Here is a 27,666-nt window from a genome sequence, read left to right as displayed (position 1 = left end):
CATGGCCAAGCAACTTGAGTAGCTGGCCAGCAGAGGCTCTTCTCAGACGGCGGATAAAGCTGGCAAGGTTGGACAGCGTAATTGCACGGTCATTGGGCAAGAATGCTCTGGACAGTGTCGTGTCTAGGTCTGCTCCTATAAAGGAGAGAAGATGAGACTGTGTCAGAAGCCTTATGGTGAGACCGAGAGAGTCAAGGGCTCCTTGTTTGGACTGACTTTTTATGAGCCAATCGTCCAGGTATAGAAAAACATTTACGCCTCTCCTGTGTAATTGCGCAGCCAGGACTGCCGAGCACTTCGTAAAGACTTGAGGTGCCGAGGCTAGGCCAAATGGCAGTACCTTGTATTGATAGTGACTGTGACCCACCATGAATCGCAGATATCTGAGATGAGGAGGGAAGATCGCAATATGGGCGTATGCGTCTTGAAGGTCCAGAGAGCAGAGCCAATCCCCTTATTTAAGTAGAGGAAGCATGGTGCCCAGGGATACCATTCTGAAACGTTCCTTGCGAAGAAATGTATTCAAGACATGGAGATTCGGAATAGGCCAGAGGCCGCCGGTCTTTTTTAGAATTAGAAAATATCTGGAGTAGAAACCGGTTCCATGGCTCTGACCGACAGAAGGGTTGAGAGTTCTGACTCGAGTTTTCCTGTGTGGTCGTCCCAGCTCCAGGATGGATTGGGTGGGAAGTCCAGGGGTATTTTTGAAAACTTTAGAAGGTAACCGAGGGCTACGATGGACAATACCCACTGGTCTGTGGTAATTGGATGCCAATTTGTTGCAAAGTGGCAAAGGCGGCCCCTCCTACTGGAATATGGCTGCTGCTCTCTGGAAAAGAGTCAAAATCCAGCCGCAGGGCCAGCTTGTGGAGCTGGCTGTGGTCCAGATGTTCTCGCTTGGCGCGCATGTCCCCTCTGAGGTGCCCGAGCCAGTTGTGCACGGGATGGAGGAGGGTAATATCTGTGTGGCCTGTAGAATTGTTTCCTGGGTTCCCTATTTGTGACCCTGTGGGTTACGGAGGGAACATCTGGGGAGACAGCTGATAACTGGCGCAGGGTCTCATGATGGTCCTTTAATTGGGCCACTGCATCCTGGATCTTATCCCGAATAAGTTGTCTCCTGTACAGGGTAGATCTGCCAGTTTGTCCTGCACTTCTGGGCGTAGGTCTGAGGCCTTAAGCCAGGCCCAGCGTCTAGCACTGATGCCCGCTGCCGAGACTCTGGATGCTGTTTCAAAAGAATCGTAGGCAGCTCTGACTTCATGTTTGCCTGCTTCCATTCCTTTTTGCAGGATGGAGGACAGTCTCCTGTTGTTGCTGAGGCAACGTCTCCGCAAACTCCTGGACTTGTTTCCAGAGATTTCTGGTATACTGTGTCATATATAATTGATATGCTGCGATTCACAATATCAACATGGACCCTTGGAAAACTTGGAATGTGGACGCGATCGTTTAGCCTTTTTCTGAGCTGATTCCACAACTACCGAGTGGTGGGGCAGCTGACTTTTTTGAACCTGGGGCTTGTTGTACCAGGTAGGTAGCATCTGTCTTTCTATTGACTGGAGGTACCGTACCTGGATGTTCCCACTGGCGGTGCATGAGGTCCAAAAAAACTTCATGCACCGGTATTGCCATTTTTTCTTTTGGAGCATCTACGAACTGTAAGACCTCCAACATCTTATGGAGAGCGTCTTCCTCCGTAACTAGTGAAAATAGTATAGTCTCAGATATCTCTGACAAAACTGGCAAAGGAGAGTCTTCTGCAGGAGATCTTCACCTTTCTTCCGGTGGTGAAGGCTCTGAGAGCAAGTCCTCGGATGTTCGTGAAGAATCATCTGAGAAGGCATCATCCCATGGATTATAGGGACTTTCCCCTTCTCCCAGTGGATCTCCCAAAGGAGGAAGTATGCCAAAGCCGAGATGGTGGGAAGGCATCGATGGATGCGACACTGGCATCGAGGGGTACCGGGGCAGATGAGGTGCACTTGGGTACTGGTAGCCCCGATGGCCCTGGCATGGGCTCCAGCATCGACGGTTCCCATGGAGGGACGTGGCCGGGAATCGATCCTTCCTCCTCCGAGGAACCCAGAACTGGAATCGGGACCTGCAGAGGCCTCGATGGACGACTCGATACCAGCATGCCCGGTGGCAGAGGAGTCAGTAAGGCAGTGATGAGCGCATCGAGGCGCTCGAGGAGCGGTGCAAACATCAAGGGAGCCGGTTCCGGGGCCGGCAGAAATTGGAAGCCTCGTAAGGTTTTCAGCACTGCCTCTTGGACCATGCGATCCAATTTCTCCCAGGAAGCCGGCATGGGTGGCACGGCTACTGGGGTAGGAGGCAGGCTAGGCGTCACCGGCGCTTCCACGGGGGGCCCATGGAGGCTGGTGCCCGGCACTGGTATCGGTAGGGAACGCCTAGGGGTCCCGGGCCCTCTTTGCAGGCGGCTCAATGGAAGTCGATGCCGCTGCGGTATCAGTGCCGGCAGCAGTTGGGGGCACCCATCGGTGCCAGTATCGATGTTTCCCCTCGGTGCTCGGTCCGATCTTTCCCCGGCACAGAGGACGATGACGCCGATGTCCTCAATGGAGTCAGTGACGGATGGTCACCCTGTCCACGATGCTCCTGGCGAATCATCTCCAAGGTCGATGGACCCTCCAGTCTGTGGTACTTGAACTGGCGTCGATGGAGCAGTGCGTTTTGAAGCAAACAACTGCTCCATTTTGTCCAGGTGAGCGCAATGGCCTTTGGGGATCATCTGTGCGCAACTAGGGCATCAACGGATGTCGTGCGAGGGGCCTAAACACAAAACAAAGACTTCATGTGGGTCGATTATGGACATGGTCCTCAGATACTCGGGGCATTTTCTAAACTCGGTCATGTCGAAGACTGGCGGGCGCGCAGTCGGTGACTGTCGGGCACCGAAGTGGTAAGCCGCCGGGAACCAACTGCAATTACTGGAAAAAACACTTACCAAGCATCGGAGGGAACGGAGCACGATGGGGGACCCCGGTGACGGATTTTTAAGAAAAACTTCAAATATTTCCGTGAGGAAAGTTGTGAGAGATTTCTCACAGAACTCCTAAACCGCGAGGCAACTGCTGCACGGAAAAAAAAAAGAGACTGAAGGGGGACCCCTGGTGGCTACAGGGTTAGTGGCATGCTGGGCATGCTCAGTGTGCCAGTCAAAGTTCTAGAAACTTTGACAAAAGTGTTCCGTGACAGGGCTCCATCTGATGTCACCCATATGTGAGAACTACCATCCTGCTTGTCCTGGGAGAATATCCCTTTTATACAGTGGACCATGTGACTCGGTGACTACACAGAAGCCATTTTAGCCTTTTGTGGTTTTCCTTTTTCCTTGCTCTTCCTGTTTTTTCTTCTTTTGGGAAGTGGGGCTAGAGCTGCTTCACTTCACACCAAAGACCGCTGGCTACTGAACCAGGACATTCGATTAGGACGAATTTGGATGCTACTGGACCTCAACGGCCATTGCATCAGATGACAGACATCCTTACTCCCTGGAGACCTTTGTGACAGGCAGATATCCTGAGGTGGCACACACCCTGATATGGCAAAAATCCTGTATCCTGCACATTATGTACATTGTAATTTTATTATTGTAAACTTGCCCTTGAGCATTTATTCATATATGTAGTGGCAGTTTTAAATAAAACGATGTTGATTTTATCCATGAGGAACACCCTCACATGGAGATGGATCATATCTAGTATAATCATAACACTCCATGTCAAGGGAAACAGGCTAAGCCAATGCTGGGTTTACTCACCACATGCACAGCGCTGTAGTTCTGATTTTCTTAGGGAAATCAATAGAAAAATTTGAACTACAAGTATATACATGCAATGAAGTAAAACCATGACTGGCTCAGTCTGTACTCTTTGACACGCATCCTGTCTATAGCCAACTGTTGCATATATATTTATTGGAAATCTGATAAATACATCAAAGCAGCACAATATTTACATCCATCCTGAGAGAAGTGCACACACAGGAAGACTCATACCTGCAAGATGCGTTTGATGCGCTGGCGCTGAGGGTTGTCTCCTTCCTCGCTGTCAAGCAGTCGGTGTGGGTAACAGATGAGCTGCATCAGCCTTTGGGCCTGAATACTACTGAGTACAGGGTCCTGTAGGTCATTGCTGTCCTCGCAGAGTGACTTCAGACACCTTTCACCCACCCACTCCTATGAAACAGAGCACATACATGGGCATTCTAGGGTGCTCAAAATCTGTAACACTTGTTTCTTCTTATTTCAAGGTCCACCTTGCTTTCTTATATCTTGACCCTTTAATTTCTGCATCATTCCTCATTCAAATATCTAGCAGGTTTCGGTAAAGTACCAGAAGGTAACATTTTCCATAGAATGTAAAATTCAAGAAAAACTGGACCTCATATGAAGGAGGTAGTGCTAGCTAGCACACAGTTTATCAATGGGACTCCATGGCTCTGAGAGAGATGGTAAAGCAGATAGGTGCACAGGTGGATTCTTCTCAGTCCCCCCAGTCAAGGAAGACTGCTGCCTGGAGATGAATGAATGAATGACTATGTAGATGGTATTAATAAAAACATTTAGGCTTTCTGGACCATGGGACAATAGTCCAAGTACCGCAATTGTCCAGAAGGGGCATAGTGCCTTCCAAAACAGACTGGAAAACCTAATCATCATTTATTAATACTAAGGAGGAATTTAAACTAGGATTGTTTGGGATGGGCAGACAAAGCCCCAATATATGTAAAAGTGCTCCATAAACACATAGCAAAATGTCAAAAAAGAGCAACATTTGGAAAGCTGTGTACCCTGATGCTCAGAGTTTGGGAAATAAAATCCCAGATCTAGGGACAGTCATATACAATGGCAGTCACAGAGTACCATGACTGTGATATTGTTATCTCCCCCACTAGTAACAGCATGAAAATAGTAGGGAAAATAACCAAAGTAATCCAAACAAATGAATTCCCCATAACAAAATAATCTGTGTGTCTTGAATACACAGTATTGTTTGCCATCATATTAGAGACTTAACGGTCAAAAAGACCTTCATTGTCTTACCTTTAATCATTTGGCAAGAGATTTTTTAAATATAATTTTAAGTTGCATGGGGCCAGCTGGGGCCTAAGAGTTCTCTGTTGACGGGATCGGCCCCTGGAAGCAGTATGAGGCATGCGAGTTCGGAAGGCAAGGGGATAATATTTCTGCTGCCTATAAAAAGACCTCCTGGAACCGGGTCAGGAAGGTTTCCGTATGGAGGACAGCAGGTCCAAAGCACTGGCAAATAGCTGTTGAAGGGTTTCATAGTGATTCTTCAGCTGGGCTACTGCATCCCTGACCTTGTCCCCAAAAAGATTCTCTCCTGTACAGCGGAGGTCAGCCAACTTCTTCTGGACCTCTGGTCGTAATCACGGAGCCAGGATGTTGGATAGATACCAGTTCCGGAGATGGTTTTCAAGGGTAATGAGTTAGATGAACTGAACATGGAAGACATAGTAGACCAGACTGAAACTAAAGAGTAGCAAATCACCTGGAGAGGATGGTATGCATCCCAAGATCCTGAAGGAAATAAAAAATGAAATTTCAGATCTATAAGTTTAAATTTGTAACCTATCATCATCATCATCCATTGTACCTGAAGACTGGAGGGTGGCCAATGTGACCCCAATATTTAAAAATGGCTCCAGGGATGATCGGGGAAACTACAGACCAGTGAGTCTGACTTCAGTGGCGGGAAAAATAGTGGAAACTATTCTAAAGATCAAAATCACAAAGCATATAGAAAGACATGATTTAATGGAACCAGTCAACATGGATTTATCCAAGAGAAGTCTTCATTTTTCTGAAGGGATTAATAAACATGTGGATAAAGGTGAACCGGTAGATATAGTGTATTTGGATTTTCAGAAGGCGACTGACAAAGTCCCTCATGAGAGGCTTCCAAGAAAACTTAAAAGTCATGAGATAAGAGGCGAGGTCCTTTTGTGTATTACAAACTGGTTAAAAGACAGAAACAGAGAATAGGATTAAATGGTCAGTTTTCTCAGTGGACTAGGGTAAACAGTGGAGTGCCTCAGGTACTTGGACCGGTGCATTTCAATATATTTACAAATGATCTGGAAAGGAATACGACGAGTGAGGTTATCAAATTTGCAGATGATACAAAATCACAAGCGGATTGTGATACATTGCAGAAGGACCTTGCGAGACTGGAAGTCTGGGCATCCAAATGGCAGATGAAATTTAATGTGGACAAGTGCAAGGTGTTGCATATAAGGAAAAATAACCCATGCAGAAGTTATATGATGTTAGGTTCCTTATTAGGAGCTACCATCTAGGAAAAAGATCTAGGCATCATAGTGGATAATACATTGAAATAGTCAGCTCAGTGTGCTGCAGCAGTCAAAAAAGCAAACAATGTTAGGAATTATTAGGAAAGGAATGGTGAATAAAATAGAAAATGTCATAATGCCTCTGTATCGCTCCTTGTGAGACCGCACCTTGAGTACTGTGTACAAATCTGGTCACCGCATCTCAAAAAAGATATGATTGCACTGGAGAAGGTACAGAGAATGGTGACCAAAATAATAAAGGGGATGGAACAACTCCCCTATGAGGAAAGGCTAAAGAGGTTAGGGCTGTTCAGCTTGGAGAAGAGACGGCTGAGGCGAGATATAACAGAGGTCTTTAAAATCATGAGAGGTTTAGAATGGATGGGTGTAAATTGGTTATTTACATTTTCGAATAATAAAAGGACTAGGGGGCACTCCATGAAGTTAGCAAATAGCACATTTAAAACTAATCGGAGAAAATTCTTTTTCACTTAACGAACAATTAAGCTCTGGAATTTGTTGCCAGGGATGTGCTGAGTGCAGTTAGTGGAGCTGGGTTTTAAAAAGGTTTAGATCAGTTTTTGGAGAAGTCCATTAACCGCTATTAATCAAGCTGACTTAGGGAATAGCCACTGCTAATAATTGCATCAGTAGCATGGGATCTTCTTAGTGTTTGGGTACTTGCCAGGTTCTTGTAGCCTGGTTTGGCCACTTTTGGAAACAGGATGCTAGGCTTGACAGTCCCTAGGTGTGACCCAGTATGGCAATTATTTATGTTATACTACAGGCACCGATGCCCACAGCGGCCACCCTGACAGCGGTCTCGAAGACATTGTAAGTGGACCTCACCTCATGTTTGCCTGATTCGAGACTTTGCTGCGTGATAGCGGACTCCTGCTGCTGTTGCGGGAGATGCTCCGCAAGTTCTTGGACCTGCTTCCATAGGTTTCGATTGTACTGAGTCGTGTACAATTGGTAAGAGGCTAGCCAGGTGATGAGCATGGCGCCCTGAAAAACTCTCCTACCCAAGGCATCAAGCTCCCTATGCTCTCACCCTAGAGGAGCCGAGGCATGGGTGTGGGAGCGTTTGGTCCATTTGAGAGCGGATTCCACTACCACCGACGGGGGGGGGGGGGGGGGGGGAGATGGTGCATCCATCTTCCTATTAACTGGGGCGATGGATATCAAGAGGTCCTTAAAAATATCGTGGATGGGAACAGTCACAATCACCTTCGGGGTATTGATAAATTGGAGGACCTCCAATATCTTATGCCGTGCATCCTCCTCCGTCAGAAGCTGGAAGGGGAGAAAGACGCCTTTCCTCTGGGGATGAAGGCTCCAAGAGGGGGTCATCAGATACCTTGGAGGAAGACTCAGAAGAGTCATCTCCCCATGGATCATAGGGACCCTCTTCCTCACTGAGGTCCCCACATGGGGCCCTATGCGGGTGAGGTCTGCGGAAATCCCTGGACCTAGGCACCGAGGGAACTGATGGCCCTGGTGGCATCAGAGACACCGAAGGTCTTGGGAAGCCTGAGGGCCCAGGCAAGGGCTTGCGGAACAAAGGCCTTGGGACCATTGCACTGGACGGTGTCAGCAGTCGGTATGCATCTTCCTCCTCGGAGGACCCAATGATGGGAAATGCACCCAAGGGAGGCATCTGTGGTCATTGGAGAACCTAGGGTCCCTCGGGCACCGGTTGTGTTGGGAGGGCTCCAAGCAGGACATCCAGACGCTCGAGCAGGTGAGCCAAGATGGATGCCGTGTGCTCTGGCATCGCTATGGGGGCCAGTGGTGGTTCAATGCTCCGAAGGGCTTGGATTACCGCACACTACACCCTGAAGTCAACTCTTTCTGGAAGTCCTATGAAGACAGGACTGATGGAGGGGGGACGAGGTGTCACTGGCATCTCCTCGGAGCTCTGAGGAGGCACAGTCCCCGTCATCGGTATTGGTGGGGAATGCCTGGGACTCCCAGGCTTGTTGGAGGATGAGGCCTCCTTGCCAGGAGGTTGCTTCAGTGGCCGCACGGCAGCCATTAGTGCCATGTGTTAATGGTGACCGGTGTCTGTGTTTCTGGGATCTCCCATGATGCTCGGCCTGGTCTTTCCCTGGTGCCGAGGAAGCTGACGATCCCAATGTCCTGGAAAGTGGAGAGATCATGGAGGAGTGGTCACCGTCCCCATGTTCCTTTCACGAAGCCGCCAGGGGTGTAGAAAGGGGAAGCACATCAAACTGTTTCCCTCAACCCCAGGGCATCAATGATTCTGATGTAGGCATTGATGGAGCAAACGTTTTGGGAGCCTCTCAAACAATCTGGATGGAAATGTCTGGCATTTCATTTTGAGCAAAGTAAACCTTCATGGTTTTTGTTAATTGTGAGATAAAAGCTGGATCTTCTAGCAGTTCAACACTAAATCACCAACAGGGAGTGTCAGGAGAAGGCAAATCCCAGTGTATAGAAATTGAAGTGACAGCATGATCAGAAATAGGAGAGATAATAGTGGCAAACGTGGGCTCTAAAAGAGATCAGAACATGATCTATATATGTATGATGTGGAAAAGAAAATATAAAATCTTTTTCAGTTGGGTGGCATAGTCTTCTGGGGTCAACAAGGCCATGAATCATGAAACTATCATGAATAGCCTTACAAGATGGAGACGGCCTAGCTAAACAGGAGGATTGGTGATTCAAAATTAGGTCAAGTGGCTAGTTAAAATCACCCCCCCCCCCCCCCTTGAGCACTGGAAGGTCAGCAAGTTTAGAAGTGCCATCGTGAAAATGTCCTGGAAGAAAGAACATACATGAGAATTAGAGGTTCAGACATTAAGAAGCGATATAGGTTTATCATGGACTTTAATCGCCACTGCAACCCATCTGCCTTCTGGATCTGCATCTTGCGTTAAATAGTCTGAATGGAAAGAGATTTATTAATAAGAATAGCAACTCCCTGCTTTTTTTTTGCTTTTTTTTTTTTAATAAGATGGAGCAAAAAACATGTCCAACCCATTCTTTTTTAAATTTCATAGATTTAACAGAAGACAAATTAATTTCCTGTAAAAATACTGTATCTGGGTGGATATATTTAAAATATGTCAAAACCTTGGTATGTTTGATACAGTGATTCATATCATTCACTTTAAGGAAAACGTTTTAATGTCAATAGCCATACATAAGTATTAAGACCAAAGGCTCAATGTACTCCACGTGACCAAGCATACAAGCTTCCAGAAAGAATTATTATACAGATACACCTATAAAAAAAATACAGAAATGGTAAAATGAGGAACATGGTTCCAAAAAGAAAGAGAGAAGAAAAGAAACACCACATAAAAATGATGTGGAGGAAAAAAACCACTCCACACCAACAACCCCTAAATTGGGCTGAGAAAAAAAGTAAAGGGTTCTACGAGGCAAGGAGCATGCAGCTCTTAAATTCCAGCTACCATCAAGCCTGAAACAATGCAGTTGCCTCTGCAAACCATGATGTTCTGAAATATTAACTAATAAGGTACAGTCATCAATACAGGAATACACATCTGTAAGCAGTAACTTATAAGCTATTTCTTTTGAAATAACTCTTATAACTAGTAAACTGTCACATAAAAAAAATGCAGCCATTTGGTCGGTTTTGTGACTATTTTTTGTTCCACCATAGAAAGGAATAGTGGCAAGCAAGGTGAATGCCATTATGACTCATAAGATTGCTAAAATCCACCACCACAGTGGACACTTGAGCAACAGTAGCAATTTCAGATAGCGATTGAGTTCTTCCAGTAAATCATAAGTAGTGGTGGAGTTATTATGAGTGACCATCATGTGAGCAGGATACAAAGAGGCCATATTTCGCACTGATATCCTTGAGTCAAGGTTACAAAGCCAAAAATAGTTTCTTGTGACACACCATTGTCTGGGCTAAGTCTGGAACAAATATTAATCTCATCGATTTGAATTATACTTGCATTTGGGCCTTGGCGGAAGTAAGAATGCTTAGTGCCTGTTGGTAGGGTGGAACTTTTAGGATTACAGGCTGCAGATATTTTGAATTAGAAAGCAGCCTAGAAGGAATTCTGTGCACCCTTTCAATTTCCAATGATGGATCGAAGTTGAGATATAAATAGGCTGGGATAAGACTAAGAAGGTATGAAATCATAGTGGATCCCCCTTCTTGACCTTCAGGCATACCAAATATTTGTAAGTTATTGTGTCTGTTTCAGTTCGAGAGATCCTCAATGTCTAGATGAAGGCCCACCATTTTGAGTATCACTATACAGAGTTCTGCTCTGGCTTCTTTGCAAATACCCATCTGGTGTTCCAGACTTTCAAAACACGGTTGGAAAGCAGCAACATTTGAAGAGAGCTCAGTGACCTCTAATTTAATGGCACATGTGGTTTCTGTGTTTATTTTGAGCATTTCCTTTAACTGCAACAGTTCTGGGAGTATCGGGTCCAGTGATGCATCAGATTTATTCTGCTTCTCTGGAGTAGGGGGATTGTGTTTTGACTTCTTCAATCTTGTCGTAAGTGTGAAGGCAGCTTCGATTTTCCCACTCTTTGGTCCTGACACAGTCACCAACCACCAGGAATAAAATTGGAAGACAGCAGTTGCTTATTTTGTTATCTAAGTTGAAAAATCAGTTGGAGTTCTGAGGAGCTGAGAGATTAGGCTGTCATTTTCCTTAGTGCTCACTAGCACCCCCCCCCCCCAATAGAAATCAACTCTTTGATTGACCTATGCAAAGGAAAGGCTTTGGGTGGCTTCTGCAAACCCACCATGATGGGGCTTCTCTCCTGAATTTACCTCTTCCTAACCTTTCTCTTCTGTAATATTCAGAATCCAGAACAGACAAATCAAGGATGAGAGCTCTTCTCTATGAAACAGATGAAACACTGAAGAATGACCTTCTTCCCTGGGAGAATATTCTCCCTCCTCTAACTGCATCTCACCTCCTTGAGAACAAGTAAGTGTCTGATCTGGAGGACTTATTCTCCTCAAGATCCTCCCCATTTTCCTTTCTAGCCCTTGTAAGGCTAGCACCTGGAGGTAACACAGTACTGAGGCAAGGATAAGGAGGAAAACAGCAAACAGAGCAGAACAAGAATGGCTAGGAAATGGTTCTTGCACTGAAGAAAGAGGCCCAGATCATCTAAATGCCACAGTGCCTGCAGCCCCAGAAGGTTCTGCTACCATTTCCACAGCTGCAGAAAACATTGAGAGAGGCCCCAACCCCAAACTCCCTCCTTCCTCTAGCTCCAAGATGGTTACTGTTCCCGAGACAATAAGCACACTGGCAGGAACGGCCTGGATGGTCAGCCCACTGATACAGCCTTCCCCCAAATCAATAGCTCCTGCCTTTTCTCTCTTTCCTTCCCACAGCTCCTGCAGATATTTCCTCCCCACCAACTCACTGCATTCCACACGCAGTAAGCTTCTTTCCCCGCATTCAACCAGAGAAGCCATAGCTGATTTTCTCCTCCTGCAGCAGTTTCCAACAAAGAAACTAAACTCCCAAGCAAATACCTGATCTCATGCTCGAGCCAGAAGAGATGCCTAGAAAATTCTTCAGCCCCTTTTCTCTTCCTTGACTTTATTTTTTTAAACTTTATTAACTCAGCCAAAGGACAAGCAGAGGAAATCAGAGATGAGAAGACAGAGAAAAAGAAGATCAGACTCCAATCCTTTCTTCTTCAGGGAGGACAGGCTGCAGAACAGAGTGCCAAAACAGGGGCAGGAGTGAGGAAGAAAACAAGTGTGGTGGTGATGTTGGAGGATTTAACAGCCTTAACTGGAAAAAACCTGCACCAAATAGCCGAAAGGCTAAGCTCAACTGAGGGAGGGAGTCCAAGACTATCAACTCAAGAGCAGCTCAACTGAAAGAGAGACCAGAGACTATCACCTCAGGAGTGGCCTTATCCACTAGCTTTCTCTTCACTCAGCCTAAAACCAGGACTCAAGTTACAGCACAGGATGCTCCTACCATCTGCTGGAGACAGAGAATAATGGCAGGCTGAGTGTAGAGACGGGACCTTATAAGTGGTGATGTCATCAAACCTGTTGTTCTCTGTCTCCGTCTGCTGTTAGAGGGCATAACTCATGCATCTAGACTGGTCTGGCTGGATGAAAAGTAAGATTATCAGAAGATGGCACCCACATGTGGGACTAATTTAGTTGTGTCTGTTAATGCAGAATAAAATGCACACTGCAGTATAGACCTACCTCCCCTGTTATCAGGAAGCATGCATGCTGCAGTATACACATGTATCTCCCCCTGTGTCAGGAAGCACAGGTAAACCACAGTATACACACGTACCTCTCCTGAATCAGGAAACACATGCACCCTGCAGTATACACACACCTCCCCTGTATCAAGAAGCACATGCACACCATAGTATACAGACATATAGAAGGAGCAGATACCTGGGACTCACCTGTTGACAGATGCTCCTTAACACATACTTGGCATAAACATCCAGACTTGCCGTTTCTATGGAAACGGTTCTTCCATTGGACTTCTTTGCACCCATGTCATCCTCAGTGATATCATCAACTCCTCCCATGTGAGAAAACCCAGATCCTTTCAGCTCTGCATCACCTGAAGAAAGGGAACATTGTATCACAATTTGCCTATATAGTATGCTTATATTCTGCAAATTCCATACTTATCACTGTGGATACCAATAAAACATTCATAATATGAATAATTAAAACAAAACATGACAAAAGAATCAACTTAAAACAAAATAAGCACAGATTGAATGCAAAAAAACCCACTGAACTGTAGGGAGATATCCCATGTTTTACCACTGAAAGCACAAATATGAATCATAATAGCCAAGCAATATGCAGACCAAATACTGACAGGCCAAGACTCTGTCTCAGTGGAAAAAGAAGAGACCTTACCCAGATGAGAATTTACACTGAAGCATACTTTACCTAGATCTACCTGTTTGCAAGTGCCTGTGTAAATAAAAACCAAGGCAGAGAGATAATGCAGCAACTTAAGTTCCTAAGTGGGATTCATGGACCAGTCAAGCAAGTCCAAAGGTCAGAAGAACCCTCACCCTTGGAAGAGGGGGCAGTCAGACAGAGAAAAACACTGACTCTAGCATAACGTGGCATACAGATGTGACAGTACTCTACCCTGAAGAAATGGGGAGTGGGGAAAGACCTGCAATGTGGCAAAGACCCTCCACTCACCACATTATTATGCATGAGCTTATGCATATTTATCAGCTGGAAAGTATAAGACCGGGGGGGGGGGGGGGGGGAATTAGGAGAAGAGAGCAAAAACCAGAAGCAAACCCTGAGTGTGAACCTGAAACCAGAGAAGGGACCCCTGAAAGAAAAGAATCCAGAAGAGGGAGTCTGAAGGGAGTCTGAAACAGACCAGCACCCCCCTGCTATCGAGGAAGATGATGACTAGGTGTGGCCAGGAGAATGGGGCAGAAGACCAGAGAGAGGAGATGCCCTGCTCAGGTTTGACAAGTGACACAGAGTCTGAGACAATGAAAGGCTAGGGCAAGTCCCACACAACCCAGCAGGTACCAGAGCCAAAAGCAAGTCTTCTTCACAGACCACTACCAGCTCTGCCTGTATCAAACCTAGGAAGCAAGTCTCCTTCCCTGCACATTCTCCAGACCTCCAGCCAGCATCTGCTTCAGAGGTGAATAGAGGATATCGCCTGAAGTTGGAACCAGGGGGGTAAGTAAGTTAGCCATAAGTAATATATTAAGCAGGCTAAGGTTTATGTCATGTTTGTAACTACCCATGGTACAGAACTTTCTTTAGGATAAACTGCTGCTTAGTGGCCAGGATGTTAGAGACAGGAATGTTTGTTATTTTCTAAATGCTATATACTGCTAAATCTGATAAATAATGGAGAAATTACTTTCCCGATAATTTTGTTTTCCTTAGCGTAGACAGATGGACTTAGGACCAATGGGTTTGCATGCTCCCCTGCTAGCAGATGGAGATGGAATCAGGATTCAAAGGTAAAGTCACCTTAGATGCACCCCTGCAGTGACCTCAGCCCTTCAGTATTCTCTTCAAAAGCCATTGTAGACACACTATTGAAAAAACTTGATTAAAAACGGATAACCGTAACTGTACTCAACTAAACAAATGCTGAACCCCAGCAAGATTATAGATGCCCTGATCTAGGGATTGGTGATGGCTTACCCATAACCTCTTGGAATCGATATTCAGTTATGGACCTTGGCACCGTTCTTGGGCAGTAATGGGCAGGATGTTGAGTGCTTCTGTCTACACTAAGGAAAACAAAATTATCAGGTAATTTCTCCATTTCCTAGTGTGTAGCCAGATGGACTCAGGACCAATGGGATGTACAAAAGCTACTCCTGATCGGGGGTGGGAGGCTACCCACGGTCTGGTTAGCACTGCACTCGCAAAGGCTGCGTCCTCTCGGGCCTGGACGTCCAGGCAATAGAACCTGTAGAAGGTGTGCAAGGAAGAGCATGTCGCCACTCGACCGATGTTGACGGGAGACAGTAGCTTAGCTTCCGCCTAGGATACTGCCTGAGTCCTAGTGGAATGAGTTTTAACCTGAAAGGGTAATGGCTTTCCTACCTCCACATAAGTTCCCATGACCACCTCCTTGATCCAGCGAGCTATGGTAGCCCACGAAGCTGGTTCTCCTGCCTCCTTCCACCATGAAGAACGAACAAGCGGTCTGTTTTGTGCACCAGTTCTGAAAGTTCCAGATACCGCATTAAAATCCTATTGCCGTTTAAATGGCAGAGGAGGTGGTATTGTTCTGTGTCCTAGTACCTATCTAGGGACAGCAACAAAATGGACTGATTCACATGAAACTCTGAGACTACCTTGGACAAGAAGGATGGAACGGTACGAAGTTGTAACACCCCTGGGGTCATCTAGAGGAATGGTTCCCTACACTACAATGCCTGTAGTTCAGAGATTCGACAAGCTGAGCATATCACCACCAGGCACACCTTTTTCAGGTTTAATAGGCGTAAAGACAGACTGCGCAGCGGCTGATAATTCCAATACTAGGTTAAGATTCCACAAGAGAACTGGCCACCAAAGGGGTGGCCGGAGGTGCTTTACCCCTTTTAGAAAATGGGCTCTGTCCGGATGCACCGACAGGCGGGTTCCATTAACCTTGCCTCTGAAACAGGAGACAGTCGCTACCTGGACCCTCAAGGAGTTAAGGGACAAGCCTTTATTCAAATCGTCCTGTAAAAATTCCAGAACCAGAGGAATTTTAGCCGTCCGAGGGGCAACACATCGTTCCTCACACCAAGCCTCAAATACTCTCCAGACCCGCACATACACTAAGGACTTCGAGAACTTCCGAGTGAGAAGCAAGGTAGTAATTACTGTAGCCGAATATCCCCACTTCATGAGGCAACCCCTCTCAAGGGCCAAACTGTAAGACAAAATCAAGTCGGATCCTCATGAAGGCCTGGATTTTGCTGAGCAGGTTCCTGTGAGGTGGGAGGTACAGGCGGATTTCAACCAGAAGTCTCCTATCTGCATACCACGGGTACCTGGGCCAATCCAGAGCCACTAGAAGGACTAATCACCTGTGGCACTTGATTCTGCGAATGACTCTGCCCAGCAGTAGCCACGGAGGAAAGGCATATAGAAAGTCCTCTTCTGGCCAGGTCTGAACAAGGGCATCCATCCCCAGGGATCACTGATCTCTTCTGCGACTGAAGAATATGGAAACCTTCGCATTGTGCGATGCGGCCAGCAAGTCGATGGTCAGAGGGCCCCAGCAATCTACCAGTAGCTGAAAGGATCTGGGCAACAGCGACCATTCTCCTAGATCCAGACTCTCCCTGCTTAGATAGTCTGCTCTGATATCTTTTCCTGCGATGTGGGAGGCTGAGATCGTTTGTAGATTCATTTCCGCCCATTCTATAAGGAGATCTAACTCCAGAGACACTTGTTGGTTCTTGGTTCCTCCCTGGCAGTTGATGTAGGCTACCGTTGTTGCGGTGTCCGACATCACGTGGACCACCTGACCCTGGAGTAAGTGGCTGAACTGTAGACACGCCAATCTGACCACCCGGGCTTCCAGGTGGTTTATGCTCCAGAGCACTTCATCCTTGGTCCAACGTTCCTGACAGTGAGCTCCCCAACCCCGGAGGCTCGCATCTGTTGTGAGGATCAGCCAGTTCGGCAGGGACAGGTTTACACCCTTACTCAGGTGAGTTTTCTGAAGCCACCACTGAGGCCAAGAACATACTTCCATCGGTAAGTGGAGGTGAATCGAATGGTCTTGAGACAGCAGGGAGCGTTAAAGTGACCACATGTGTGCCCTTGCCAATAATACTACCTCCAGGGTTGACGCCATCAAACTGAAAACTTGAAGACAGCTCCACACCTTGGGGCGTATCATGTTAGTCAACCGACAAACTAAGGATATCAACTTCCTTATCTGCAAAGGCGGGAAGAAGACCTTGCCCTGTTGCTGTTGAACCATACTCCCAGATATTCCAAGGACTGGGAGGGCTTGACGGTGCTTTTGTCCTTGATTACGACCCAACCAAGCTCCTGAAGCAGGGACGTCACCCAGAGACACTCTTCCAATGACTTCGCCTGGATCAACCAGCCATCCAAGTACAGGTGCAACAGGATTCCTTCTTTCCTCAGTGCCGCCGCTACAACCACCATAATACTGGAAAATGTTCTAGGGGCAGTGGCTAGGCTGAAGGGCAGCACCCGGACCTGATAATGGTGGCCCAGTACCACAAAGCATAGGAAATGCTGATGTTCTTGGCGGATTGGAATATGAAGGTAGGCCTTGGAGAGGTCCAGGGAGGATAGGAACTCTCCCGGTTGTATGGGCATTACTACAGAGCGCAAAGTTTCCATGCGGAGATGGTTTACCTATAGGTGTCTGTTGACATTCTTGAGATCCAGGATGGGGCGAAAGGAACCCTCCCTTCTTGGGTACGATGAAATAGATTGAATAATGTCCTGTATTTTCCTGGGACACAGGTACTGGAATTATAGCCATCAATTTGAGGAGCCTTATCAAGGTAGACTCCACTGCCTGCTGCTTCTGCTGGGAGTGGCAAGGAGACATCATGAACATGTCCCGAGGAGAGCTACAAAACTCAGTGAGTATCCGTCTCATATGACATCCAATACCCATTTGTCTGGTGTGATCTCGACCCACCGCTGGTAGAAGAGGGACAGTCGACCCCCTATCTCCTAGTTCTGTGGATGAGTTGGCAAAACTTCATTGTGGAGTTCGAGTCGAATCTGAACCCCACCCTGCTCATCTTCTTGGGCTGTCGGCTCCAAAAGGACTGAGACATCCCTGAGGACAGAGGCCTCTGAAATTCCGAGTTTCTGTAGGGTCAATAGCATTGGGTGCCCCTGGATCGACCCCTCATAGGGGTGCTTTCTCTTATCTTCCGGTAGCTGGGGGACTGGAGATTCACCCCACTTACTGCCCAGCTTTTCCAATTCGCTTCCAAAGAGGAGTGATCCCTTAAAGGGCATTTTTGTGAGGTTTGCCTTAGAGGTCACATCTGCTAACCAATTTCGCAGCCATAGTTGTATTCTGGCCGCGATCACTGAGGCCAGTCCTGTAGCCAAGGTACGGACTAGGTTAGGGCTCGTGAAAGTTAAAAAGGTGGCAGCAGGTCCATAGCTTCTCTGGAGTACACCAGAGTCATCCAATGCTCTAGAGAGGAGCAGGCAAGAGCGAGCCACCAGGGCACAGCAGGAAGCAATCTGCAAAGTCATTGCTGTAATGTCAAAGGCTTGCTTAAGGATGGACTCAATCTGCCTATCATGCACATCCTTTAAGGCCGCTCCTCCCTCCACTGGGATAGTTATTCTCTTGGAATAACCAGATCATCCACTTTAAGGAAGCGCAGGTGATCTCTCGCCGCCAGATCCATAAGAACATAAGAAATTGCCATGTTGGGTCAGACCAAGGGTCCATCAAGCCCAGCATCCTGTTTCCAAAGAGGCCAAATCAGGCCACAAGAACCTGGCAAGAACCCAAACATTAAGAAGATCCCATGCTACTGATGCCAGTAATTGCAGAGGCCATTCCCTAAGTCAACTTGATTAAAAGTCAACATGATAATCAATGAACCCACCCACAAAGCTGGTCACACACTGGACCTAATCTTTGTGAACCCAGGTATTACACATACAGTACAACCCACATGCCAAAAAGTTCCCTGGTCAGACCATTCTTTAATCTCCACCACCTTCTCAATGACCCAAACGAATAATAAACACTCCCCTCAACACTCATTTCTTTACAGAAAAGTATGCCCCTCGGATGAACTCAGCAATCATCTAATCACGGAACTCTCACACATAGATGTCACATCACCTAATACAGCCGTAAATTCCTGGTCCAACATAACAGAATCTGTGGCAAACAAACTGTGTCCATGGATAACAAAAAAAGTCAAACAAGGTGCATCAAAAAGGCAGCCATGGTTTTCTAACGAACTCAAAAGCCTTAAACTTAACCTACGTCAAAAAGAAAGTAAATGGCGGAAAGCTCCTTCCCCCACTACACTTTCTACATACAAACTCGCCCTCCATTCATACAAGAGCTCCACTCTAAAAACAAAAAGGGACTTCTACGCTCAAAAGATTCATAACATTATATTAGACTCTAAAGCGCTATTCACATTTGTCTCCAATCTAACTCATGAAAACCCTTCTGACATACCACCTAACCAAGCTCAAACAAAAGCTGATGAGCTGGCACTCTTCTTCAGTAAGAAAATCACGAACCTGCTATCACAATTAAAGCCCAATACAGGCTCACCAGCTAGCAATTACGTACTCCATAATAAAGACATCTCCCTCCAATCTCTTGAACTCACCACTTCCTCAGAGATCCAAACACTTCTTAAAAAAATGAAACCCTCATCGCATCCATTAGACCAGATCCCGTCTAAATTACTACTGCTAATCCCGGACACCATAACCAAAACCCTAGCAGACATCATAAACTGCTCATTCACCCAGGGTTTCTATCCAGACAACCTCAAACTAGCATCCATCAAACCGCTCCTTAAGAAGCCTAACTTGGACCCCAATGATCCCAACAACTTCCGTCCAATCTCAAATCTGCCTTTCATTGCCAAGGTGATGGAGAAACTAGTCAACACACAACTATCGGACTACATAGAGGAACACGGAATTCTATTCCCTACTCAATTTGGCTTCAGAAAGGCATCAAGCACCGAATCCCTTCTCATTTCACTGACTGACTACATTATATTGGGCCTAGACAAAGGACAGGCCTTCCTTCTGATTTTATTGGACCTATCTGCAGCGTTCGATACTGTCAACCACGCCATATTACTAAAACAACTGGCGAACATCGGTATTGCAGGATCAGCACTAACATGGTTCAAGACATTCTTAGAAAACAGAGGTTTCAAGGTTAAAATTCACAACAAAGAATCCCCCAGATACCCATCTTCGCAAGGAGTTCCTCAGGGTTCCTCCCTCTCACCGACACTTTTCAACTTATACCTTCTTCCGCTTTGCCAATTGCTAAACAAATTGAACCTTAAACACTTCATATTTGCCGACGATGTCCAGATTGTGATCCCCATTAAAGAATCCATCACTAAAGCTCTAGAACTTTGGGAAAATTGCTCTCATGAAATCAATGATCTCTTATCCAGCTTAAATTTAATTCTAAACCAAACAAAAAGCGAATTCATTCTAATCTCTCCAGACAATTGCAAAATCACTACAAACCCTCCAGCCAACTTGCAAACCTCAAAAGTAAGAGATTTAGGAGTTTCCATAGACAACCGGTTAAATTTAAAATCATTTATCAACCAAACAACCAAAGACTGCTTCCACAAACTGCACGTATTAAAAAGAATAAAACCCCTATTTCACTTCCATGACTATAGAACAGTGCTCCAAGCAATAATATTTGCGAAAATTGATTACTGCAACTCGATTCTTCTAGGCCTCCCATCAGCACATACTAAACCTCTCCAATTGATACAGAACACGGCAGCAAGAATTCTAACAAACAAAAGGAGAAGAGATCACATTACACCAGTCCTCAAAGACCTTCACTGGTTACCAATCCATTATAGAATAATTCATAAGTCCCTCACCACAATCTACAAGAATATCCATGGACTGGCTCCACTCCATCTACAAATAGCTCTCAAAAAACACTCCTCCAACAGACCCATCAGAGAAGCTTATAGAGAATATCTACAGGTACCACACAACAATACCACCCAACATATAACATTGAGAGATCGGGCCTTCTCCACAGCAGGTCCCCCACTATGGAACTCAATCCCCTTAGAATTAAGACAGGAACCATGTCTCCTAACCTTCAGAAAGAGACTGAAAACATGGCTGTTCATGAAAGCATTTCCAGACCCTTAAGGATTCACTTCCATCAATTGCAGCAAAATCAAATACAGCAATACTGAACATTTTCTATCAAATAAAATATTTATTTAAAAGAACAATTATTTAATTGAACATTCTCTTCTAACTGAATCAGACACTACAAACCAATCACTACAATGTTTTACTTCTTGTTAAACTTGTTTATCTTTCCTTTAACTCTAATCCCAGTTAGAATAACCCCTGTTTTATTGTAACTTTCTCTTCCGTGCACTTGTTTATACTCCTGTAATGTATACTCTTATGTTTTAGTTATGTAGTTATAATGTATTGATCACCCCTTGTTTTATGTAAACCGACATGATACGTACTCCCGTGAATGCCGGTATAGAAAAACACAAATAAATAAAATAAAATAAATAAAAGCAGTTAATGGACTTCTCCTCCAAGAACTTATCCAAACCTTTTTTAAACCTAGCTACATTAAGTGCACTAACCACATCCTCTGGCAACAAAATTCCAGAGCTTAATTGGGCATTGAGTGAAAAAGAATTTTCTCCGATTCGTCTTAAATGTGCTACTAGCTAACTTTGTGGAGTCCCCCTAGTCCTTCTATTATCCAAAAGTGTAAATAGCTGATTCATATCTACTCGTTCAAGACCTCTCATTATTTTATAGACCTCTATCATATCCCCCCTCAGCCATCTCTTCTCCAAGCCGAACATCCTTGACCTCTTCAGTCTTTCCTTATAGGGGAGCTGTTCCAATCCCTTTATCATTTTGGTCGCCCTTCTCTGTGCCTTCTCCATCGCAACTCTATCTTTTTTGAGATGCGGTAACCAGAATTGTACACAGTATTCAAGGTGCGGTCTCATATAGGCATTATGATATTTTCAGTTTTATTAACCATTCCCTTCTTAATAATTCCTAACATTGTTTGCTTTTTTGACTGCTGCAGCACACTGTGCCGACAATTTCAAAGTATTATCCACTATGATGCCTAGAACGTTTTCCTGTGTGGTAGCTCCTAATATAGAACTTAACATTGTGTAACTATAACAAGGGTTATTTTTCCCTATATGCAACACCTTGCACTTGTCCACATTAAATTTCATCTGCCATTTGGATGCCCAATTTTCCAGTCTTGCAAGGTCCTCCTGTAATGTATCACAATCCGCTTGTGATTTAACTACTCTGAATAATTTTGTATCATCTGCAAATTTGATAACCTCACTCATATTCCTTTCCAGATCATTAATAAATATATTAAAAAGCACGGTCCAAGTACAGAAACCTGAGGCACTCCACTGTTTTCTCTTTTCCACTGAGAAAATTGACCATTTAATCCTACTCTGTTTCCTGTCTTTTAACCAGTTTGTAATCCACAAAAGGACCTTGCCTCCTATCTCATGACTTTTTAGTTTTCTTAGAAGCCTCTCTTGAAGGACTTTGTCAAATGCCTTCTGAAAATTCAAACACACTACATCTACCAGTTCACCTTTATCCACATGTTTATTAACCCCTTCAAAAAAATGAAGCTGATTTGTGAGGCAAGACTTCCCTTGGGTAAATCCATGTTGGCTGTATTTCATTAGACCATGTCTTTTATATGCTCTGTGATTTTGATCTTCAGAATAGTTTCCACTATTTTTCCCGGCACTGAAGTCAGGCTCACTGGTCTATATTTTCCCGGATCGCCCCTGAAACCCTTTTTAAATATTGTTGTTACATTGGTCACCTTCCAGTCTTCAGGTACAATGGATGATTTTAATGACTGGTTACAAATTTTAACTAAGAGATTTGAAATTTCATTTCTGAGTTCCTTCAGAACCCTAGGATGCATACCATCCAGTCCAGGTGATTTGCCACTCTTTAGTTTGTCAATCTGGCCTACTACATCTTCCAGGTTCACAGTGATTTGGTTCAGATCATCTGACATCACCCTTGAAAACCATCTCCGGAACTGGTATCTCCCCAACATCCTCATTAGTAAACACAGAAGCAAAGAATTCATTTAGTCTTTCTGCAATGGCCTTATCTTCCCAAAAGACCCCTTTAACCACTTGGTCTTCTAACGGTCCAACTGACTCCCTCACAGGTCTCTTGCTTCGGATATATTTTAAAAATGTTTTATTATGAGTTTTTACCTCTATGGCCAACTTCATTTCAAATTCTCTCTTGCCTGTCTTATCAATGTTTTACACTTAACTTGACAATGCTTATGCTTTTTCCTATTTTCTTCAGATGGATCCTTCTTCCAATTTTTGAAGGATTTTTTTTTTTGGCTAAAATAGCTTCTGTCACCTCACTTTTTAACGACGCTGGTAATCATTTTGCCTTCCTTCCTTCTTAATGCATGGAATATATCTGGACTGTGCATCTAGGATTATATTTTTAAACAATGTCCATGCTTGTTAAACACTTTTTTTTTTATTTAGTTTTTCACACGTATACAATAAGACAAAATCAATACAGTACATAGTCATGAATATTATACAGTGTTTTAAACAAGAACAGAATGAACTTTTCCCTTTTGTCAAACGTAATAGGTAACAGTAAGCATACCCTGTCCATGTCCCTGGTCTCCTCCCCCTTCATAAGACTTCTATCATACATCATCTGTAATGTTGTCTATAAGACGTCTTTACCGAATTACTCATATTCTATGGATTGCAAGGTGTATTGAAGCCGTGGTACAATCACATTATCCTGATATTACGTAGCCAGATTGAGCCTCAAAAGTCAAAGGATTCCCAAGAATAAAGACTGTATCAAAGAGTAGTTGTATCTATGGAACCCTAGTGTATTAGAGACACGAAACCACCTTGCAATGTTATGTGTAATTTATGTCCCCTGATGTTCCTTGATATATATATATATATATATATATATATATATGATCCGTGCACTAAAGGCGGTCAGGGATATTCTGTTGGAGTCATTCGGTATGATAATGCTTAATAAATGGTTTCCAAACTAAATTGTGTATTGTCACTTTATTGTGTTGGATTACGGTTAAAAAATCTAATCGGCGATGTGCCTGAAAAAGAGTTACCACCTCACTCAAAGTTGGAATCCCTGTGGATTTCCAATGTTGGGCAATGGCTATTCGAGAAGCCATCATTATATACATACACAATGTCTGTTTATTCAGTCGAGCTATAGGTGTATTTAATAGTGCGGGTCCAGGTGCCAACAAAATCCGAATCTGCAGAATTTGGATTGTCGAATTATGAATGGAATGCCAAAAAGGCATTATTTTTTTGCACTCCCACCAAATGTGGTAATAAGATCCATTAGAGCCACAATCCCTCCTGCACTTCAGTGTTATGGTAGGATACATTCTATTCAGCTTTACAGGATCAATGTGCCACCTATAAATCATTTTATAATTGTGTTCTTGTAACCTAGCAGATATGGAGCATTTAGTAGCTCTTTGAAATATGACATTCCTTATCTTGGGGGGTATTGGTTCCCCTAGATCTCTCTCCCAGTTCAAGAAATGGGGTGATATAGGATTATCGGATGAATTCAACATAGAATAAATTTTAGATACCCTTTTGGTGAGAACATCTGCCCTGATACACATGTTCTCAAAAAGGGAGTGAGTCCTCCGTAACTGCTGTAAGTTACTGATAGTTTTGATGAAATGCCTAACCTGAGTGTATGCCAAAAAATTGTTTGGTGGTAAAGTATATTTATCCTCCAGTTGAGACATGGTCATTACCTCACCTCCCTGTAACATGAGGCCGATGGTGATGATGCCCGCTGTGTGCCATGCCTGGAAGGCTGCTGATTGGAAGCCAATTGCAAATGCATTATTATGAAATAGATAAGTTTGATAGAAAAAGGTATAGGACCCCACTATCCTTCCACTCCATCTATCTCATATTTTTAACTTAGTTTTTAAAGACCAAGGCATACATTTAATATATGTCCAGGTAGAGCTTGGTTGCCAAGGCAATGCTCCTATGAGCATTGCCCCAATCATTAGTTGAGCGGCAGCGACCCATTGCTTGAGAGTTCGCACTCGCGCCAAATTAATAATTGCTTTTAGTTGTGCAGCCGCATAATAGGCTGGTAAGTCTGGTACCCCTAGGCCACCTTGTCTTTTGTGCTGATATAAGATGCGTCGAGCTACTCTGGGCAGCCTACGACCCAAATAAAGTAAAAAAAAAAATTTTTTTGTGCCTTGCGCAGCAACGAAGGCGGCAGAAGCATAGGTAGTGTAGTAAATAGGTATAAGAATCTTGGTAGGACATTCATTTTGACTATTGCAATATGCCCGATCCAGGTAAACAGTCCCTTATGCCATTTGTCCAAATCTTTATCAATGGCCCTGGATAGCGGGGCATAATTGAGATCATAAAGGTCATTTAAATTAGCATTATATAAACCCCTAAATACTTTAGTGCTTTTTTTGCCCATCAAAAGGGAGATTTTTGATTTATAAATTGGACATCAGTCTGTGATAGATTAATATTTAATAACTCAGATTTTTCCAAGTTGACTTTGAAACCTGAGACTCTACTAAACCTCCCAGTCTCGGCTTCTACCCCTGATAAAGTCTGGGTGGGGTGTGTTAAAGTAAACATGTCATCTGCGAAGAGGGATAGTTTAAAACTATATTCCTTTAAAGTTATCCCCGATATGGCATCAGACCTCCAGATCCTGGTAGTAAAGGGTTCTAAAAATAAGGCAAATAATAGTGGGGAGAGTGGACAGCCCTGTCGGGTGCCTCTTCCAATCTTAAATCTGTCCCCGTAGCCTCCATTTACTTTGACCATGGCTTGTGGATTATTGTATAACTGGGAAAGCCATTGTAAAAAAGAATTTCCAAAATTCATTCTGATTAAAGTTTGGAATAGAAAAGGCCAATGGACCATGTCAAATGCCTTTTCTGCGTCAATGGAAAGTAGGGCAGCTGGGATGTTTTCCTTTTTTCCCCACCAAACCAGATCCAAAATTTTCCTCACATTGTCTGCCGCCATACGCTGAGGCACAAATCCAACCTGATCTGAGTGTACTAGATTCAGTAAATATTTATTGATCCGTAATGCTAGTATTCGAGCTAGTATTTTGAGGTCCTGATTAACGAAATTGGCCGATAAGAGCTGCAGAGAGTGGGGTCCTGACCAGGTTTGGGTAGCACCGTTATGCCAGCCGTGTTAGCTTTTGCAAACAGGGAACCACCATCTCGTATGTTATTAAAAGGTTCCATAAGGTGGGGGGCCACGCAGTCCGAAAGGGCTTTATAGTACTCCCCAGGAAGGCCATCTAGGCCGGGTGATTTGCTGTTTTACAATGATTTAATCACCATGGTTACCTCCTCAACTGATATGGGCTCATCTAGGATGTGTCATTGTTCCAAAGTGAGTTGAGGGATCTCCATGGTTTTCAAATATTCGGGGATTTCAACATCCGGTATCTTCATGGCAGTGCTATACAAAGTAGCATAAAAGTCTGTAAAACATTTTCTGATTTCTGTGGGGTCCAGTGTAATATGGTGACCGGTGTCTTATTTTGGTGATTAGACTTTGAGAGCTCCTTCAGCTGTCGGGCTAAGAATTTACCAGCTTTGTCACTGCCCTCATAGTATTTTTGTTTTTTTTTCCATGATATAAGCTATTTGGGCATCATTTAATGTATTCAGCTTGAAACGAGCCTCTGTGAGCTGTTGATACACCTTAGCAGATTGTATTTGAAAGTGTTGTTTGGATAAGCGACTAATTTCAGCTAATAATAGTTGACGTGCAGACTCCCTTTCCCTTTTAACAGCTGTTGCTCTGGCTATACACTGTCCTCTAATTACTACCTTAGAACATTCCCACACACAGCTCACGGAGGTCGATTGACTATGGTTAATTTGATAATATTCCAACAAAGAGCGTGCTAAATTCTGAACAAATGTTTTGTTCTTTAGTAATGATTCATTAAGTCACCAGAAAGACTGTCCTCCATGTCCTACCTGAGTGGAAAGATCTAGCCAGACCATCCCATGATCCGACTACATGATCGGTTCAATCTCACTTTGTGTAATCTTTAAGGTCACACCGGTGTCCACCAAAAAGAAATCAATACGGGAGTATGAGTTATGAGGTTTAGAATAAAATGTATATGCTGTAGATGTCAGATTTCACTGGCGCCAGATATTCACTAAATGCCATGTCTTCATGGTGGTGTTTAACATAGCCCTAGCTAATGGGAGGTATGTTTCTGGATATATGGCGGTGGTGGGGCTGACGGGGAGGGGGAAGAATAGGGGCTCCCGGATACCACGATGTTGGGTTGGGTAATGCCTCTCTCATTAGGATAAAATTGGATAGTGCTCCCTTTACGGACTAGACGAAGGTGCACCAGTGATGTATTGTTTGTCTTTTGCCTTGTGGTAGTTTGGTTGCTACCTTGTTCCTGCATTACAGTGTATTGTTTTATGAAGGACCACTTCCTCAATAAAATATATTGAACAACATAGCCCTAGCTTTTTGTCCTGGAAGGTGTTTCTGCTGGTTCATATGAGAATTGTCAAGTTCCGTTTTGATAGATTAAAATCCCCCCCCCCCCCACCCCCAAATAATATAGCCTTCTCCCTGTTTCTCTAGGAACTGCTGCATTTTGGAAATAAAGGAAGCTTGCTCCTGAGAGGGCGAATAGACAGATAAAAGGGAATATATATCTTTGCCCAGTTTAATTTTAAGAAAGACATCTGCCTTTATCATCAGAGATTTGCTCTATTGTGTCAAATAAAATGGAGGAAGATATTAAAATACCAGTTCCAGCATATCGGCTATCCTTCCCCGCTGCAGTTAAATATGCGTGTGGGTATCCACGAAATGAAAGCAAATGCTCATGTCTTTTCCGTATATGTGTCTCTTGTAAGAATGCTATGGTTATGTTTAGTCGCTTCAGGTCTCTTTGAAGTAAATAATGCTTTCGATAAGTATTTAACCCTTTGACATTTA

At 44.3% G+C, this 27,666-nt stretch overlaps 1 protein-coding gene across 1 annotated transcript in view; it reads right to left on the bottom strand.

Annotated features, from left to right (window-relative positions):
• The window catches only part of MED12 (mediator complex subunit 12), a 573,790-nt gene that overhangs the window by 198,105 nt on the left and 348,019 nt on the right, over positions 1–27,666 (bottom strand). Inside the window, exons 26-27 of the mRNA XM_029607961.1 lie at positions 12,772–12,935; positions 4,025–4,204 (exon numbers count right to left, since the gene is read on the bottom strand). Coding sequence (XP_029463821.1) covers positions 4,025–4,204; positions 12,772–12,935 — 344 coding nt within the window. The remainder of the gene's footprint in view (positions 1–4,024; positions 4,205–12,771; positions 12,936–27,666) is intronic.

Source organism: Rhinatrema bivittatum, chromosome 6 (assembly GCF_901001135.1).
Source record: "Rhinatrema bivittatum chromosome 6, aRhiBiv1.1, whole genome shotgun sequence".
Classification (NCBI taxonomy): Eukaryota; Metazoa; Chordata; class Amphibia; order Gymnophiona; family Rhinatrematidae; genus Rhinatrema; species Rhinatrema bivittatum.
This window is presented reverse-complemented; position numbering and strand designations above follow the sequence as displayed.